Source organism: Sinocyclocheilus anshuiensis, unplaced genomic scaffold, assembly GCF_001515605.1.
Source record: "Sinocyclocheilus anshuiensis isolate Anshui unplaced genomic scaffold, SAMN03320099.WGS_v1.1 scaffold637, whole genome shotgun sequence".
Lineage (NCBI taxonomy): Eukaryota > Metazoa > Chordata > Actinopteri > Cypriniformes > Cyprinidae > Sinocyclocheilus > Sinocyclocheilus anshuiensis.
Genome location: NW_015539816.1, coordinates 2165762 through 2184279, shown reverse-complemented (window position 1 = coordinate 2184279; position 18518 = coordinate 2165762). Strand labels below are relative to the sequence as shown.

Genomic DNA, 18518 nt, shown 5'->3' with positions numbered 1-18518 from the left:
AGAGATAAAGAGGTAAATTCTGTTATCAGTTACTCACCCTCATGTCATTCCACACACATAAGACTTTTGTTTATCTTCGATACACAATGAAACCTAAGAGATTTTTGTCTCTCCACTGAAAGTTCATTCCAACAGCTTCTAAAGGTGTATATGTGAATGAAATCCTAAATTAAGTATGGTCATATATAAAGTCATAGAATCATATAATCATCATATAAAGTCATTGTGTCTCTTCAGAAGCCTTGGATTAAAGTGTTTGATTCATGTGGATTAGTTTTACTATGTCTTTATGAAGCTTCTTGAAGCTTCAGTTCAGAATTTTGGTCTTATGTGTTTGGAATAACATATGAGTAATTTTTTAACAGTAAATGAAAAACTAAAATCACAAAAAAAGTTACTTAAAACAATAAAAAGCAATAAAAGTTACTTGAAATAAAAAGAAATGTATTTAAATTTATTTTATTTCAGCTATTTGCCAGACAGCATGCCATTTTTTTTAGTTTAAATTGATACACTAAAGTAAGTATAAAAGTAATTCTGAAATAAAAATGCATAAAAACTAATACAAATGACAACACGCAACAAAATTGTTTAATGTTAAAATGAAGATTATTAAAATTATTAAATTGAAAACAGAATTGTTTTTAAAAATATTAATAAAACTATCTAAATGATACTAAAATAACACTGCCTTGAAGATTCACTATTAGCAAATAATGATTTAAACTCTCACAAAACTATCATATATATGACTTTAGACTTATTGTGTCCTTTTTGAAGATTGAAAGCCTCGGTGCCTTGCTAATTTTCGAGAGACAATCCCTTTGAATAAATGGTTCAGCCTCAAATATTAAAATGTTAACATAATGAATGCTGTTGTGATTACAAACACTGGAACAGATGAGGAGTGAAACTGTCTTTTAATTGGCAACTCGCAGAGCTCGCATTGGTCAAGCTGGCCTAATCTCTTTTACTATGGCTCTCTTTTCAGGGATGACAGCAGCATCTTTGATGGGTTGATGGAAGAAGATGAGAAGGACAAAGCAAAAAGGTAATTAGACAAGCAAAACATTATGATTATTATTATGATTCCTCAACGGGAATTTCCTTTCTTTTACCTTGAGTCGAACTCCTGTTATGAGCCAACCCTTTATTCCTTTATCTCATGCAAGAGTGGTTTAAACATGATTTATTACACCAGAGGATTGTATAGACAAGTCCTTTTTCATGGTAGTAGATCTAAAGTGGTTTTGCACCAGGAATAGAAACTTAAGTGTGACCTAGTTATGACTGTTTAAACCTGAGTGCACAGATTCACCCTCATTTTCTGTATACAGTCACAGAACCGTGAAATGGTTTCTCTCAGCACTGCCAGATTTTTCTCAGATTAGATAGCGTCCCATTATCATTTTGAGTAAATTGTAGAATTTAAGATAATTAAAAGATGATGTGTATTTTAGTGCTTAACTGTGACTTCGAAAACTTCTGAAATAGCGATTAAATTATGTTATTACTCTATTATCTGGAAGTCAGCAATTGATTTCCACTGGAATTTTCCACCTCTTGTTTTTCCACCTACAGAGTTTCTAGGAACAAGTCGGAGAAGAAGAGGCGAGACCAGTTCAATGTGCTCATCAAGGAACTGGGCACCATGCTGCCAGGCAACACCCGCAAGATGGACAAGTCTACCATCCTACAGAAGAGCATCGACTTCCTGCGCAAGCACAAAGGTTACTGCAGTGCCATACCAAATAATCGTAACCAAATTTGTCAACTTTTTTACGAAAATGAAAGTAAATTCTATATTTTCATTGCCTAAAAGGAAAATATTGAGGAAAAAAGCAAAGATGTAGTTAACTAAATTGGTGCAATAGTATGCATTTAAATACTACAGAAAATGAAACGATTACAGAGAAAAATTTTATTTCATTTTATTTTCATATTTTACAATCAATTATGGTTTCTGTGACTTAAAGGGATTGTTCACCCAAAAATGAAAATTTGATGTGTATCTGCTTACCCCCAGGGCATCCAAGATGTAGGTGACTTTGTTTCTTCAGTAGAACACAAACAAAGATTTTTAACTCAAACCGTTGCAGTCTGTCAGTCATATAATGGAAGTGAATGGGAATCACGGCTTTGAATTAAAAAAAAACATACACAAACAAAACCAAATTAAACCCTGCAGCTCGTGACATTACATTGATGTGTAAAGACATGAAACGATCGGTCTGTGCAAGAAACTGAACAGTATTTATATAGTTTTTTTACCTCTGATTTACTGCAATGTCCTAACTGTCCTGAGCATGTTCGCGTCGTCTTCTTCAGCCGGCGCGTTGCGTCTTCTTCTTCTTGCTTTACGGCGGATCGCAGACTTATAAGTGCATTATCCCTTTAAGTTGATTTCACAAGCCATACTGTTTACTATTGATGAATTCTAGCCAAGAGCCGCCCACTTAGACAGGAAGGAGCCGTCTGATTATATATAAAATGGCATGTGAAACCTCCACCACAGTATGCTTTTTTCACTCAACATATAGGAGTGGGTATTTCTGAAATCAATAAGACAATAGTAGACAAAAAGTGGTAGCTCATTCAATTATTAGTACAACAGTCTTCACAAAAGATTGTACAGACAACAGCAAAAAAAAAAAGTAAACAAATTTGGACAGATTCCATTTGGCATAATTTTTATGGATGATGTCATTTCTAAATGTGGTGTGTGTGCTGGACAGAGATTGAACAGTTTGGTGCAGTGCTAAAAACTTTTAGAAAACTGAATGTAATAGCAAATAAAAATATTATAAAATTAATAAAATATATTAAAAGATAAAAGTGATAATATTATATTCAGAGCCGATCCTCCCTATACGCAAAATACGCAAGCTGCGTAGGGCCCCCGAAACACCAGGGGGCCCTCTTGCTCTCAAAGATGATTTAATTTTAGTTTCGTTTTTGAATTTGGCCAGCGTTTATGAAAACATGAATGATCATTTCTTTTAATGCGGTGTGCTGTCGCCCTTTCTACATAAAAATCAGTCAAATCATGTGAATGTCGTACAGTCTCGCTCGAGACTAAAAAACGAGTTGAAAGTGTACCGAGCCGCATAAGAGACACTGTTTCTCAAGCGCTTTCCGCAAACGCAATTTGAGAACTTGAGAAACCTGGAATGCAAAACAAATTCAAAATAGAAACAACTGAAATATTCTGTATTAGGTGGCTGATATTACAAGGTACATAATTATGTTCTATTATATATATAAAGTAAATATTTATAAATAAATAAGGTATTTAGTATATTAACCTGATGAAATAAAGCTTGTATGTTTTAGTTCTTTGTCCAGGATTTGAAACCTCAGTCTTGTTTGTATTGTCTTTCCATCAGAAATTGCCGCACAGTCCGAGTCGAGTGAAATCCGTCAGGACTGGAAGCCGCCTTTCCTTAGCAATGAGGAGTTCACACAGCTGATGCTGGAGGTGAGGACTTACTCATACATACACATTTGCCTAAACCCCCTACTTATGTGTATTCATTCAGTAAACACTAAAACTGCAGAATTATTGATATTCTTCATTTGCTTTATTTTTTAGGCTCTAGATGGCTTCTTTTTGGGCATCATGACAGATGGAAACATAATCTACGTCTCAGAAAGTGTCACGTCTTTATTAGAACATCTACCTGTATGAACACACTGCATTTATTTAAACAAAATTACAGTAAAATTAGTCAAATATTATTACAATTTAAAATAACAGTTTCTGTTCTATATATGTTTTAAAATGTGTTTATTCCTGAGATGGCAAAGCTGAATTTTTAGCAGCTATTACTCCGAATCATTCTAATATGCTGATTTGGTGCTCGTGAAACATTTTTTATTATTATCAATGCTGAAAAGGGTAATACATTTTTTTTTTTTTTCAGGATTCTTTGCTAAAATGAAAATTCCAAAGAACTTTTGACATATTTTGGAACATTATGAATGCTTTACTGTCACGTTTGACTAATTTAATGCATTGTTGATGAATAAAAAATGTATATCTAAAAAAAAAAAAAAAAAAATCATACTAACCCAAAACTTTTGAATGGTTGTGTTACTTTTTAGAAAAATAGCTCAAAATAACTTAATGTGAAATGTTAGGTCGCTAAATTAATCAGCGACTAAAAATATTAAAGCAAATATTGAATCTAATAATTAATTTGATGACATTTCTAAACTACTATTTGTATACTCCTAACCTCTTAACCTAACCACACTGACAGCAATTTGCAGATACAAAGTAACCAAACATAATTCATTTTCAATGAGAGTGGACTGGGCTTCAGCGACCGCTATATTATATATTATATGAATATACGCCATATTCAAATGAGCAGTATCACAATTCTGATATGAATACAGTGTTTGATATTGCATCCATGCATTTGTTACCACAACAACTCTGCAGCCACTAGCTATGCATGTGAACAGTTTTACTGTGTAAGTATGAGAGATACTGACTGTGTCTGTTGTTGTGTTTTCAGTCTGATCTTGTGGATCAGAATCTGTTGAATTTCCTTCCACTGGGTGAGCACTCAGAGGTGTATAAAGCTCTATCCACACACATGCTGGAGGGAGAGACCCTCACCCCAGACTACCTAAAAAGTAAGAACCCCTCTCAAACATGCTGTTTTTACACCTTTATCATCTCATCATGACCAAAAAATTATTATGGTCTGTCTCTCTCTTTGTTATTGTCTCATTTCTTTGAGCACAGATCACTAGACAAGAGCTCATTAATGCTGTTGTCTTGTTTTTGTTTTGTTTTGTTTGCTTCCCTGCAGCAAAGAACCAGTTAGAGTTCTGTTGCCACATGCTCCGGGGCACGATCGACCCGAAAGAGCCGCCCGTTTATGAGTATGTCAAGTTCATCGGAAACTTTAAGTCCCTCAACACTGGTGAGTGTCGGGACGAGTGCCTGCAGCATCAGCCGAGTCTTTCATATGGATCCATTTATTGAATTACCCAGCCAAGTGCTTGATTGCTTGTGCTTCTTATGAGAGTAGATGGAGCAAGGATCATTATTTGAATAGGAAGTGTTGCGAAAAGCCAGTGTGCCAAAGAAACAGGCTTCTGACCCAGATTTTGAGATGGAAAGTTGACCGTTTGTGACCATTTGACAGGCATCAGTACATATAATTGTATATATTGTTATATGTACTGAGCCGCTGTGTTTACACTTTTCAGGGGAATCGACCTACAAATAGACTTAATTATACAGTAGTTGATGAGGGAGTATTTGAACCTTTAAATAATATAGAATAATATATACAATAAATACAGGAATGTTTAATGCTGTCAGTGAATTTATCAACAATAAAGATTAGATGAGATGAAAAAGTCACCGTGATGATAATTAAACCATTTTAATTAAAATAGATAATACATTAGGATACTCTTTACATTCTATTTCAGGAGTTCAGGTTAATAAATGCTTTGTATGCTTGAAAAGTTAACTAATAATTGTTTAATGGTGGAAAAGTTCAATTTGTCATAGTTTGATACATTTTCAACCTTTTGCAAAACTATTTTTAATACTATTTTTGTAGATTATTTATGATCCTTCTAATTCGCTGATTTGATGCTCAAGATACTTAATACATTTATTATTATTATCAGTGTTGAAAACGGTTTTTTTTTTTTTTTTCATTTTGTTAACATTATTACAAATTTTTTTGTATAAATATAAACGTGTTTACTGTCACTTTTGACCAGTTTAAAGGGTAGTATTAATTCTTTAAAAAAAAAAATTTTTTTGAATGGTAATTTAACTTGTGACAGGTATGGCTTTAAATTAATTCCTCTAAATAATAATAAAAAGAACAATGATCATATTTAATTTTCTATTATTATTATTATTAATATCAGTGAGTGTAAAATGGACTAAAAATGAATGAAAGAATGAACATGATATTGAACAAGATAGACTAAATGTCACTTTTTTTTTCCAGCATTCAACATTTTTGTCAAAAGACAAGCTATGTCTTAAAATCAACACTGCAGAAATGTACTGTTTTCGATACAAAAAGAGTTTCTTATACCTGAATTAATATTTAGTATTTGACGTTTCCTCGCAGGTGCTGCCCCCTAGTGGTAGGCTAAAGAAAATAAGCTTATTGCTTATTTTCTCTCAAAACACTTCCATTCATGAAGATTTGCTTGTCTTTTCCTCTGTAGTGCCTAACTCAACACGTAACTGCTTTGAGGGAGTGATCCAGCGATCGCTGAGGCCCATGTTCGAAGACCGAGTGTGTTTCATAGCAACTGTGAGGTTAGCCAAGCCTCAGTTTATCAAGGTAGGTTGAGCCAAAGCCGACTTGGCACCTTCTCATTGGTCCTGTGACTTCTAATATTTGCCTGACGGACAGTGACAACCTCAGTGAGATCTGTTGTGTACATATTCATCATGACACGGGGTGAATGTATGTATGTGTGTGGGCGTGTTGATAGACACTGTACATGTTTGTGCAAGAATTGCCTTTTTGAACACACTGATAAATGACCAGCATGCATAACACTCAGTGTGAGAAGTAGGTCACTTGGTTTCTGTTCTCGTTTTTTGTCTGCTAGATGTGCTTATAAGAAAGAACACTCTTGTTTATAACCTCTGTTCCACAGGAAATGTGTACTGTGGAGGAGCCCAATGAGGAATTCACCTCCAGACACAGTTTAGAGTGGAAATTCCTCTTCTTGGACCACAGGTACAAACTTCATCTGTTCTCACGACTGTTTTTGTGAGCTCATCGTCAAGCACACACACATCACCTTCCCTCTCCAGGAAAACTAGAGTACCTCTGCTAGTTAGTTTCACTTAGGCCTGGATATTATCTGTCTCAGGTGATCGGATCACTAGAGGTCAGGCAAGATTTTACTCTGGATAGAATGTGTCACCTGTGACCTCTTGCGATTGGATTTCAAGGAGAGGATCTCTGATTTCATGGCTGTACTGATACATCACTATGTCAGTGTGGTACTACTACTACTACTACTACTACTACTACTAAGAGACGAGGAAAGAAAGACCGAAAGAAAGAAAAGGAACAGAAGAATAAAACAAGCAGCAGAAGTAGAAAATAATTAGGACTAAAGTTGGAAAAATAGATAGCAAGGAACAAATCATTCATTGTAAAAAAGAAAACTGTGCTTAAATAAACATTGAATTGGGTTCTTAAAATGATAAAAGTTTTTTTTTTAAGTGTACTTGCAGAATATTAATGAAATTAAAGACCACTTAAGTGTACATAAAGTACACTTTCAAAATGTGTACTTTTATAATAGTCAAATTAAAAGCTTTACTTTAAAATATATTACAAAGCATCATGATTTAATAATCTTTGTGTTTACTAACGTACTAAAGCACATTTTAAGTACTTGTTTATAATTTTAACTATAGTGTTATTGCATTACAAGTGAATATATTTTAAGTGTTTTAAACTAAATTGCAGCGTTTTCATTAGAGTTGTGTAATTACAAATATAATTAATAAATATGATTAATATTAGTTGACACATGCCATACAAGTTTCAACAGAAATAACATTCAAATATATTTTAGTTTACCATAAATGCCTGTCAGTCCATTCAGCAGTACAGTTTAACCGTTTAACATTTTTTAGTTTATGCCAAGCTGTCAAATATCTTATGGGGTACAAATTGTAAGTATAAAATGTTTTTAAAAACAAATCCGGTCACGCTTTATTTTAAGGTCCAGTTTCCTCTATTAACAAACCATTAACTATGATGTTTGCCTCAATAAACTCCTAATTTGCTGCTTATTAATAGTTAGTAAGGTAGTTGTTAAGTTTAGGTATTGGGTAGGATTAGAGATGTAGAATATGGTCATGCAGAATATGTGCTTTATAAGTACTAATAAACAGCCAATATGTTAATAATAGGCATGCTAATAAGCAACTAGTTACTAGTGTGAATTGGTCCCTATACCAGGGGTGCCCAAACTCGGTCCTGGAGGGCCGGTGTCCTGCAGGGTTTAGCTCCAACTTGCCTCAACACACCTGCCTGGAAGTTTCTAGTATGACTAGTAAGAGCTTGATTAGCTGGTTCAGGTGTGACTAATTGGGGTTTGAGCTAAACTCTTCAGGACACCGGCCCTCCAGGACCGAGTTTGGGCACCCCTGCCCTATACTAAAGTGTTACCACGAATCCTAATCCAGTAATAATCACAAACAAATTGAAAAGTCACGGGGCACTAGAATATTGTTGTGGACAATGGGGAGCCTTGGAGTTAAAAAATAACTGAGAACCACTGTCTTATTGTCACTTCTTTACAGTACCTTGTTTTCGAGAAGTCCTGCACTTCAAGCTGTGTGAGCCTGTGACAGTCACAATACACTCCCCTTGAGACTTCTTTGTTGTTCATGCTTGCACTTTGTTAGCACTAGCATGACTCGGAGTAATCAATAGCTCACGTTCAGCCCACAGGCTCAAAGGCTTATACATTTGGAATAACATGAACATCATTTTCTCTATAAAAACATAATGCCATTATGCTTGGAAAGGTTTTTACTGAATTTAGATGAGTTGTTTTGGAAGAATAGCTGCTGGCACTGGTGCTACTCTATATTTAGTTAAAATCTCGGATTCGGTTTAATCGGCACAGATGCTAGATATTAAAGTGATTGAATAAGATTTTCCACATTATCAGTTGTTTAGCAGAAGCTAGTGGCGCTTCAGATCTTTTTATGCTGTTTTTATCCCAAAACATTTTCATATGACTCAAGGAATGCCTGAAAATCTGTTCCAAGACCTCAGTCTTTGCAAAAAATATGGCATTGAGTCATTTTAAATAGGTAAATTGTTTAAAATAATAGATGGTCTGAATTCAAAAATGTAGAACACTGAAAAAATTATAAAAAATTTTTAAGGTAAGTGGTTGCAAACAATTTATTTTAGCTACATTTAAAAAAAAAATGTTGAAAGTTAGTCAACTAAATTTGTTTATTTAAATGTAGCTAAAATAAATTGATTGCAACTACTTACCTTAAATTTTTTTTAGTAAATTCAATGAATCGTTTTTTCAGTGATGTTGCAGAAGTTTTGAATTCAGTTCAGTTTAGTTTTCTTCTATAAAAACATTATTTCTAGTCATTAAGTAAACTCTCTTTTTCCTAAAAGAAGATAATGGTTATGCTTTTTTTAAATGTGGTGTTAATTTAATCACACACAAAAAAAGAAATCTGTCTAAAATCAATAAATCAATCAAAATCAATAAACTATAACATTTAAAACTCGAACATTTGCAACAAAACAATTTGCCACAAAAATGCATTTAAATGAAAATTAATAACTTGATTAACTTGGTGGGAAAATCACCATGTGCACATTTGAACAGCTTCTATGAAGTCTGAGCTTTGACCTTGAAAAAAAATTTTTTAAACAATAATTCATCATGTTTGTGACATTTGACAACAGGATCTATAGTATTCATTAAGAACGGTATTAATTAAATGTATTTTGTTTTGCTTTTAGCACACTTGTTAGACTTTGCACTAATGCTTAACCTGGAAAAAATTAAATAAATAAATAACAATATTTGCCATAGAAGTATTATACTGGATAAAGGGCACACAGGTTTTTTCAGACACTTGACAAATTCAGATAATTTTGTAGTAGTTTTTTGTATTGTTGAAATGTGCAAATGTTACGTAACAAACGTTTAGATTATAGAAATATGCCTTTTATATATTTTCTTGACCATTTGAATTCTTTTTCTTGACTCAAATCAGTGGATATATTTGTCACCATATTTTTTTAGAATGACCCCACTGAATACACGTATGCAGATGATGTGAAGTTGCGTTGTTGTATTTTGCAGGGCACCCCCCATCATAGGCTACCTACCCTTCGAGGTTCTGGGTACTTCAGGATACGACTACTATCATGTGGATGACCTGGAGACTCTGGCCAAGTGCCATGAACACTGTGAGTTCATCTACTGTTTGTGTGCACTCGTGTCTCCCCACTTTTAAAAATGGACAACGGTTTGAAATTTATGAATGAGTGGCACTGTTTTGAGTTTTGACTTTGTAATAATAAGATATCTCTCTCCCTGCAGTGATGCAGTATGGTAAGGGGAAGTCGTGCTATTACCGTTTCCTGACTAAAGGTCAGCAGTGGATCTGGCTTCAGACTCACTACTATATCACCTACCACCAGTGGAACTCACGGCCGGAGTTCATCGTCTGCACACACACTGTGGTCAGGTGAGTTTCAGAACATGAAACATCTGAACTACTAACAAGAAAGAAACAGCTGCCATCTTCTGCCAGTGGTTTTACACTGAATCCTAGCAGGCACAGAATAATAAAGCATAAAGCAGGATGTGGTGCTTCTGTTTATAGAGAATTTCTTAGGTTTATTTATTTATTTATATAACAGATGTTTTCTTTTTGTCTCAGCTATGCTGAAGTGAGGGCTGAACAGCGCAGGGAACTGGGCATTGAGGACTCACCTCCTGAGATCTCAGCAGACAAGGTGAGACATTACTGAATTCAGTTCTGAATCCCCATTTAGCCTTTATTATAACAGGCAAGTATACTTTTATTTACATAAAAAAAACTTTATACATTTGATTTAATATTATACTACTAATAGTATATTTAAATAGCTTATTTTTATTATTTATTTTAATGTGTAATAAGTGTAATATTTATTCCTATAGATTTAAAACATTTATTTTGTTAAGATTATATCATTTATTCAATTCTGAATTCCCAATCATCCTACAAATATAACAGACAGATATGTAAAATATCATTAAGTAAATTGATTTAAACTAATGTATATTTATTTTTTCATCTTGATATTACATTTATTTATTTATTTTTAAATATTTAATATTTTCAATATTTAGTTGATTTATATACTTTTATGTTATTAATAATTTATTACATTTTGGGCAAATATGTAAAATATCCAGGGGTGCATATAAGTGGTGCGCAGCAGGTGCCGTATGCACAACCAAAATTAAAAATGCACTTTGTAAATAAGTTCAGACCACTCATTTGTGTACTAACATGGTTGACAGCTGTTAATGCACAATCAGAATTTCAGATCAACTGTGATACTGTATAAGATTTCCATTCAAACTGAAAGCATAAATCTAGGCTATGTGCTGCGGGTTCTGCAAACAAAATAAATAAATAAAAATAATACAGTAAAATAATTGTATTTTTATATAATACTCCCTTTTTATTTTAAAATATAATAGTATTATCACACTTTATTATTTTATTTAAAAAACTAAATAAATATAGTGCAATAATATTATTACTATTATTAATTTTTTTTGTTATATTTAATGGGTCACACTGTTTACACAAATTCAAATTCTTTTATAATTCAAATGTATCATTCAAAAAAACATTTATATTTTATTATATATGTATTTTCTCAATATATGTATTTTTCAACATTTATTCAATATATTAATTTGATAAATTAAATATTTATTTATAATTTATATAATTATGTTAGATTAATAAACCTTTCAATTAACCTTTTTTTTTTTTTAAAGAATGCCCCTCCCCAAATAATGTTCTATGGTAATAATCAACGATGTTCCACAGATGCTGTTGTGATAAATCTTAACTTGCACTGAACCCAGAACAAACCATTAATCCCTCTCGGTTTCACTCTGCTCAGTCTCAGGACTCCGGCTCTGAGTCCCAGTTGAACACCTCCAGCCTGAAGGAGGCGCTAGAGCGATTCGATCACAGCCGCACACCCTCCGCCTCCTCACGGAGCTCCCGCAAATCCTCCTCGCACACCGCTGTCTCGGACCCCACGTGTATGTATTACATACCAAAGACAGAAGGTGGTTCTCAAAAACGCAGCCATAGCATATTGAGATGTTAAGACCGTACTATGACTGACCCATATACTGTATGTTTGTGTGTCTGTAGCCACACAGACAAAGCTACAGACAGACCGTAGCACACCCCCCCGCCAATCAGTGTCAGCCAATGAGATGACATCACAGCGGAGGTCCTCCATTAGCAGTCAGGTTGGTACATGCCATCATCAATGAATCATATGAAATCTAGTGTCCACACACAAAACCCATTTTAACATGGAAACAAACAATTTAGGATAAGAAGAGAAAATTCTAACATGAAATGAGTATTGACCCTGTGTGTCGTCCCTCTTCAGTCGATGAGTTCTCAGAACACAGGACAGACGATGGCAACATCTCTTGTGTCTCAGGCTCAGCAGCCTCAACCACTTCAGCCCAGTGTGCAGGTAATTCAGCATCCCTATTACTGCATTCACTTCTATCACTCTTGCTAATTAGTGTCCCGGTCTTTGAGTGCCTGGTGCCACTAGAGCAAGCATGGTGGTCGATGTATGTATATACCTAATTAACCTTTGACACATAAAATCAATGGGATCTACGCCATTCTTTGGTGTGCCACTGATGCATAGAGAGGAACTGGCTTAAACGGTTGTCTTTTCAATGAATGAAACAATTACTCAGTCTGTTCAAATACACAGTCTGTTTCACAATAAATAATTATAAATAATCACAGATGTACTGGTATAAAAGGTTATAGTTTGTGTAGTTTTGACAATGATGTTGGTGGAGGTGACCAAAAGTGTAATTGAAATTAATACCTTTATTCAAAATGAATATTTTAAATAAATACTGTTCTTTTTAACTTTCTATTCATCAAAGAATTTTACAAAAAAAAGTTACAACAACAATTTTATGCATCGAAACTGTTGTCAATATTGATACTAATAATAAATGTTTCTTTAGCACCAGATCAGCATATTAAAATGATTTCTGAATGTGACACTAAAGATCAAAATAAATGAATCCTTGGTCTCTGTATAAAAAAATCTTATCAACCCCAAACTGAATAAGTTATACAAATACCTTTGGGATGCAAATTTGTTTTGTTCCAAAATGTATTTATTGGCATTTGTTTGAACATTAGAACAGTAACATTTTAACAATTTTTAAAAAAAGGGATACAAATATTTAATTTTTAAAGGGTTAGTTCACCCAAAAATAAAAATTCTGTCATTAATTACTCACCCTCATATTGTTCCAAACCCCTAAGACCTTCGTTCATCTTCAGAACACAAATTAAGATATTTTTGATGAAATCCGAGGGTGAGTAATTAATGACAGAATTTTAATTTTTGGGGGAACTATCCCTTTAATAGATATAATTTCTCTAACAGGCTCAGATTTTCACACTGCTTTGCAGTGTTAACAGTTTTATTTAATGATAATATGATCATTACACGTGTATTAAAATCATATTTTGGGTTTATTCAAATATATTTAAGAATCTGAATATTAGATATTGTACAGCAGGGATCCTCAAATCTGGCCCACAAGATCCACTTTCCTGCAGAGTTTAGCTCTAACCCTAATCAAACACCTGAGCATGCTAATCAACGTCTTCAGGATCATTAGAAAATCACAGGTAGGTGAGTTTGATCAGGGTTGAAGCTAAACTCTGCAGCGCATTGGCCCTCCAGGGCAAAATTTGAGGAACCCTGTTCTACAGTCTACATCCAGTTTACATCTTACCTATCTATTATCATTACATTTTAAAATATATTTATATAAAATGCTGCTGCAAAGAATCATGTGACCTTGAAGAGCATTTTGCAGAATCATTTTCCATCTGAAGACCTGTATTGTTCTGGTAACTTTAACCCCTGAGGCCTCCTGAAAGTATTTTACCTGGTGCTGTTCATTGTTTTGTAGCCGGTGCTGCAGTTTTCCACGCAGATGGATGCGATGCAACATCTTAAGGAGCAACTAGAACAGCGCACACGCATGATTGAGGCCAACATCCAGAGACAACAAGACGAACTGCGGCAAATCCAGGATGAGCTGCAGAGGGTGCAAGGTCAGGGCTTACAGGTGAGAGCGCCCCCTAGCTTTTGATTAAAGATGCACTCCCTGCCTCACATTGACACACTTTTGTTTGGCTATGTAGATGTTCTTGCAGCCCGGAGGTGGTGGTCTCAACCTCGGCTCAGTGCAGCTGACGCAGGGATCATCCGTGCAGCCAGGGGGCGCTCTGTCCATGCAGGGGGCGGTGGTGCCGGCAGGGAGCCTGCAAAGTGGCCTGCAATCCACACACACAGCGACACAACACACTGTCACTCAGCAGGCACCGCCACAACAACAGAACCTTCTCAGAGATCAGAGCTCCACTCTAACTCAGGTGAGACAGTGAGCTATGAACACATTTGAAAAACAGCAACAGACGTAGCAATAAAGTCTACTAGGAATTCTAATTTATTTATAGAACCGAATAAGTTTCTATTAAATTTTATGTTCAGTTTATTTAAAATAAATATGTAATTTAATTACTTAATGACAGGAAATCCCATCTGATTATAGTGCTGCATTAAAAGATTATTGTCATTAACTAAAACAAAAATATTTTATAAAAAAAAAAAAAGATATAAAATAAAATATAAATATTTTATGAAAAATTTACTGAAAATTAAATGGTATTTAAAAATGTTGCCTTGACAACTAACTGAAATAAGTTACTCTAATCCTAAATAAGTAAAAGTAATCAAACCTAAACAGTAAAGTATAAAAATAGGATAAAAAATCATGAAATCTAATAAAAAAAAAACTAAATCAAAAAGTAAAGTATTAATAAAAACTATAATAGTATATAAATAATACCAAAATAACACTTCTACATTACTGTTTAGAGGAGTGAAAATGTGCATTTTTGCTGAATATTCAGCCTTATAAATCCAAAAACTGGTCTGTAAATAACATCTGTGGTACGTTCATATACAAAAAAAGATCAAACATCCTTCTATTAAATGTGAAAGTATATAAATACCAACACTCTAAAAGCAAGACGTGTAAAAGTCCACTAGGTTTCAAAGGACTGCAGGCTAACTTCTAAGCAACTAAAGACCTTTCTCACATTGGCTAGTGTTAATGTTTATGAGCCCATCACCAGGAGAACACTGTATATATATTCACATTGTCATGACTTGTTTTTATTCCTATACATTTTGGTGAGATTGTTTTCCTCTAAATAAGTTTAATAAATTAGATTTGTGCTTTGGTAGAAGGGATTTTTTCCAGTCGAGTCAATTAATCATTCACTCAACCGATTTGTTCAAGTAAAGATTCAAATCACAGTTTGTTGCTAGGAGACGATCACCAAATCCAAACTTCGGCTTCCTTTGGAACTGTTTTCGTTTGGAAACCCGACGAACTATCATCCTGTTAAAAATGTAAGTTACTCGATATTAACTTCTTGTTAATTAACTGTTGTAAAACAGCAACATCACACCCAAAATGATTTATTTTATTTTTTTCAGAGAGGCTGCAAGCAGTCTACACTGATTACTTGCTCTTGCGCCATTACTTCATTATTAAGCTGCAGTCCGTAACTTTTTTTGGTTAAAAATTATCCGAAATCAATATTTGAGCAAGTACATATCCAGCCAGTGTTCAAAACTATCGCCTTTAGCCCGATTCACAACGGTTAGCTTATAATAATGTTTTCTAATTTGAGTGGTACAGGTAGGTTTTCGCGGGAAATTCGAGCATGGCACTGCGTCATTACGTCAGGTCTGTAAACATGAAGTTGTCCCGGCTACTAGGCTATCGCATGTGAGGATCCTGCAGGTGGCGGATCGTTTATAGCCTTTTCTCACAGCAGCTGGAATAATTAAATGTATCATTTCGATGGCAGATTGTAATGCAGAAAGGATTGTTTATGAAACGTGAATTAAATGAAATTATATTCCAGTTTTAAATGTGCTTCTGATTACAGATAGCCTGGGATTACACAAGATTTGTATTTTTAAGACAACCAGTTCGAAGGGAGCATAATTTGCTTTTTGGTCTAGAAGAATTTCTTAATATGAAATTTGAATGGTATGACAATTAGAGAGACTGTACAGAAATTGAAATCGACACGCTAATACACACTATAGGCAATGCCGATGTTGTTAACATTAATAATTGGAGAATAAAGTATAACAATAATAATTATTTGCATGGTTTGATGTGATATGAGCTAACTGATCTTTAGATTAAATCACCATTGGTAGCGCAATTTATTGTAATGCTTTTTTTCCTCAGTTGGTCAGAACAAATGTGGCAGATTTGTTACTTGTTCAGATGGCAATATACGGTGAAAATTCTTATTTGGGTCATATATTCCAAGATGTAGGCTAGAATCTGTGATTGTGAAGTACATTAAATATCCACACCGGAGCAGTGACTGACTGCCACACATACTCCTCAAAACATTAGATTCATCCGCGCTCATACCTGTCAACATTTGGGTCCCAAAATATGGGAGGGAGGGGTGGTTCGGGCGGGATCAAAAGTATCAGTTATTATATTATAGTATTATATTAATTTAAACAATTATTATCAAACAATTATTTAATGCAAATTCATTCTCTCCTCATTCTTTGGCTTTTCGCCAGGAATATAGCCATTTCCCCGGTAACCGCAGTAAACAAAGCAGCGCAGCACCTGATTTTGCAACTTGCAGTGCTCATATTTAAACAATTAAACCATAGCCTTTTGAAGTGTAAGCTATATCTCAATTTGCATGTATATGTTTTTTTTCACCGGAGCACCACCTGAGTCTTCTCCTCCCGTCCAATTTCTACCAGTGATCCTTTCCTTCCCACGGTAGTCATCACTGTTGTAGGCTGCCAAGTTGAGGTGACAAATGGGTTGAAATTTGTATTTGTCGATTGTGTGAGAAGGATGTATTTCATACAAGATCTGGCAACTGGGCAACCTTGAAATTTGTTGATGTGATTATTCATATAATGAGGTTTGGGCCATACAAATTACGAGAGTTTTACCGGAGGCGAATGTAGCAAACATAAAATACGCCCAGTGGGATTTTTTTTTTTTAGAAAGAAAATATGGGAGAAATACGGGAAAATATTTAAACGGGATGATAGCAGGATAGAATGGTAAAATACGTGAGAATCCCGGGAAAAACGGGAGGGTTGACAGGTATGTCCGTGCTGGAGCCATGCCGGAGCACAACCCACGCAAGGAAGATAATTCCGCAGACAGCGGCAATTGCAGGTTTTCAAAAAGAGATGGCGACAAAGAGGCAAAACTTACGGACTGCAGCTTTAATAAAGGGGTCATATGATGTTGCTAAAAAGAACATTATTTTGTGTATTTGGTGTAATGAAATGTGTTTATGCGGTTTAAGGTTATTAACCACTGATTTCTAGTCGTGTCCTCTTTTGGAAGGCCAAACAAAGTAGTTTCGCTTTCACAACGAAACGCACAGTGTCACACACGGCGGGCTTGAGTGAGCAGAGGCCGGCGGATTCGACGAAGGAGCGGCCGGCGGGCTTGCGGCAACCACATGTGACGACCCCGGGCTGGACACCGCTTCGTCCACGGTGAAAGCCGATCCGGCGATCCACAGCGCGAAGTTGATGTATTTCCTCAGCGACCAGCACGGATCAGCTCTAGGCATGATGAAGTGGATATCGTCCTCTTTTGGAAGGCCAAACAAATTAGTTTCGCTTTCACAATGAAACACAGCGCCTCCACGGCATGGCGGCGGCGGCAACAGCAACAGCGAGAATAAAAGTTACGCCTTCTTTCTTTGCGTGAACATTTGGGCGGTGTTATGCAAATCTTCCCACATCGTGACGTAGATATGTGGGGGTGTGTTAGAACAAGCCGTTTTAGGTAGGCGTGGTTGACTCTTAACTTTTATAAAGAATATCTCTTTGGATTTGAGACTTTAGTCTTTGCAACTTTACAGATCTTCTTTATGCACCAAGAGCTTGTAACACTCCAAAGAGAAAGGAAAAATTTAAATCGCATCATATGACCCCTTTAAGCAATGAACAACTTAACCTGGATGAGAGCAGGACACTATTATCATTAGTCATCGGTTTCAAGGTAGTCAAGTACAAATTTTTATGTCAAATGAAAGTAATATCGTTTGTATGTACTATATTGGACCTGAACGGTGCGGGATTGTTTTGCACAGAATTGTAAACGTTCAACTAAATTATATTTTACAATTACATTTGTAGAAAACACATACTTGGCGCTTAAAATGAACCTAAAATGCAATATAATAATCCTAATTAGGGATCGTAAAGATCCATTTCCAGCTTAAACATAAAATAACATTTTAATTGCTGTATAATTTGTAATTACTTTGTATACAGTATATTCACAACTTGAGAAAATGAAAATAAATACAACCAGAAAATGAAAAAAAAAAAAAAAAAAGTCCCATGTTTTCATTTGAAAAATCTGGTCACCACCAGTGCTTCAGAATAACTAAGAAATGTCTGTTATTCATCATGTACAATTAATCATTTTCAAGCTCAGAAAAATTATATGGACTAGGGAAAAATCTCTGAATTAAATAAGTATACATATTTACAGTGGCCCCAAAAAGTAGAATGTCTTGGCCACATAAAAAATTTATACATGTATCTATGACA

At 34.8% G+C, this 18518-nt stretch overlaps 1 protein-coding gene across 6 annotated transcripts in view; it reads left to right on the top strand.

Annotated features, from left to right (window-relative positions):
* Nucleotides 1-14257, top strand: part of LOC107683961 (circadian locomoter output cycles protein kaput-like) — a 48361-nt gene extending 34104 nt beyond the window's left edge. For 5 of the 6 annotated variants that reach the window (XM_016480063.1, XM_016480062.1, XM_016480061.1 and 2 more), the window contains 16 exons: nt 992-1051; nt 1582-1730; nt 3387-3478; nt 3593-3682; nt 4524-4644; nt 4824-4937; nt 6217-6335; nt 6658-6740; nt 9871-9977; nt 10111-10258; nt 10454-10529; nt 11700-11871; nt 11960-12060; nt 12207-12296; nt 13780-13938; nt 14015-14257. In XM_016480063.1, coding sequence (XP_016335549.1) covers nt 992-1051; nt 1582-1730; nt 3387-3478; nt 3593-3682; nt 4524-4644; nt 4824-4937; nt 6217-6335; nt 6658-6740; nt 9871-9977; nt 10111-10258; nt 10454-10529; nt 11700-11871; nt 11960-12060; nt 12207-12296; nt 13780-13938; nt 14015-14257 — 1924 coding nt within the window. The remainder of the gene's footprint in view (nt 1-991; nt 1052-1581; nt 1731-3386; nt 3479-3592; nt 3683-4523; nt 4645-4823; nt 4938-6216; nt 6336-6657; nt 6741-9870; nt 9978-10110; nt 10259-10453; nt 10530-11699; nt 11872-11959; nt 12061-12206; nt 12297-13779; nt 13939-14014) is intronic. The other variant, XM_016480064.1, reaches the window with a different exon arrangement.
* Nucleotides 14258-18518: the final 4261 nt, after the last annotated feature.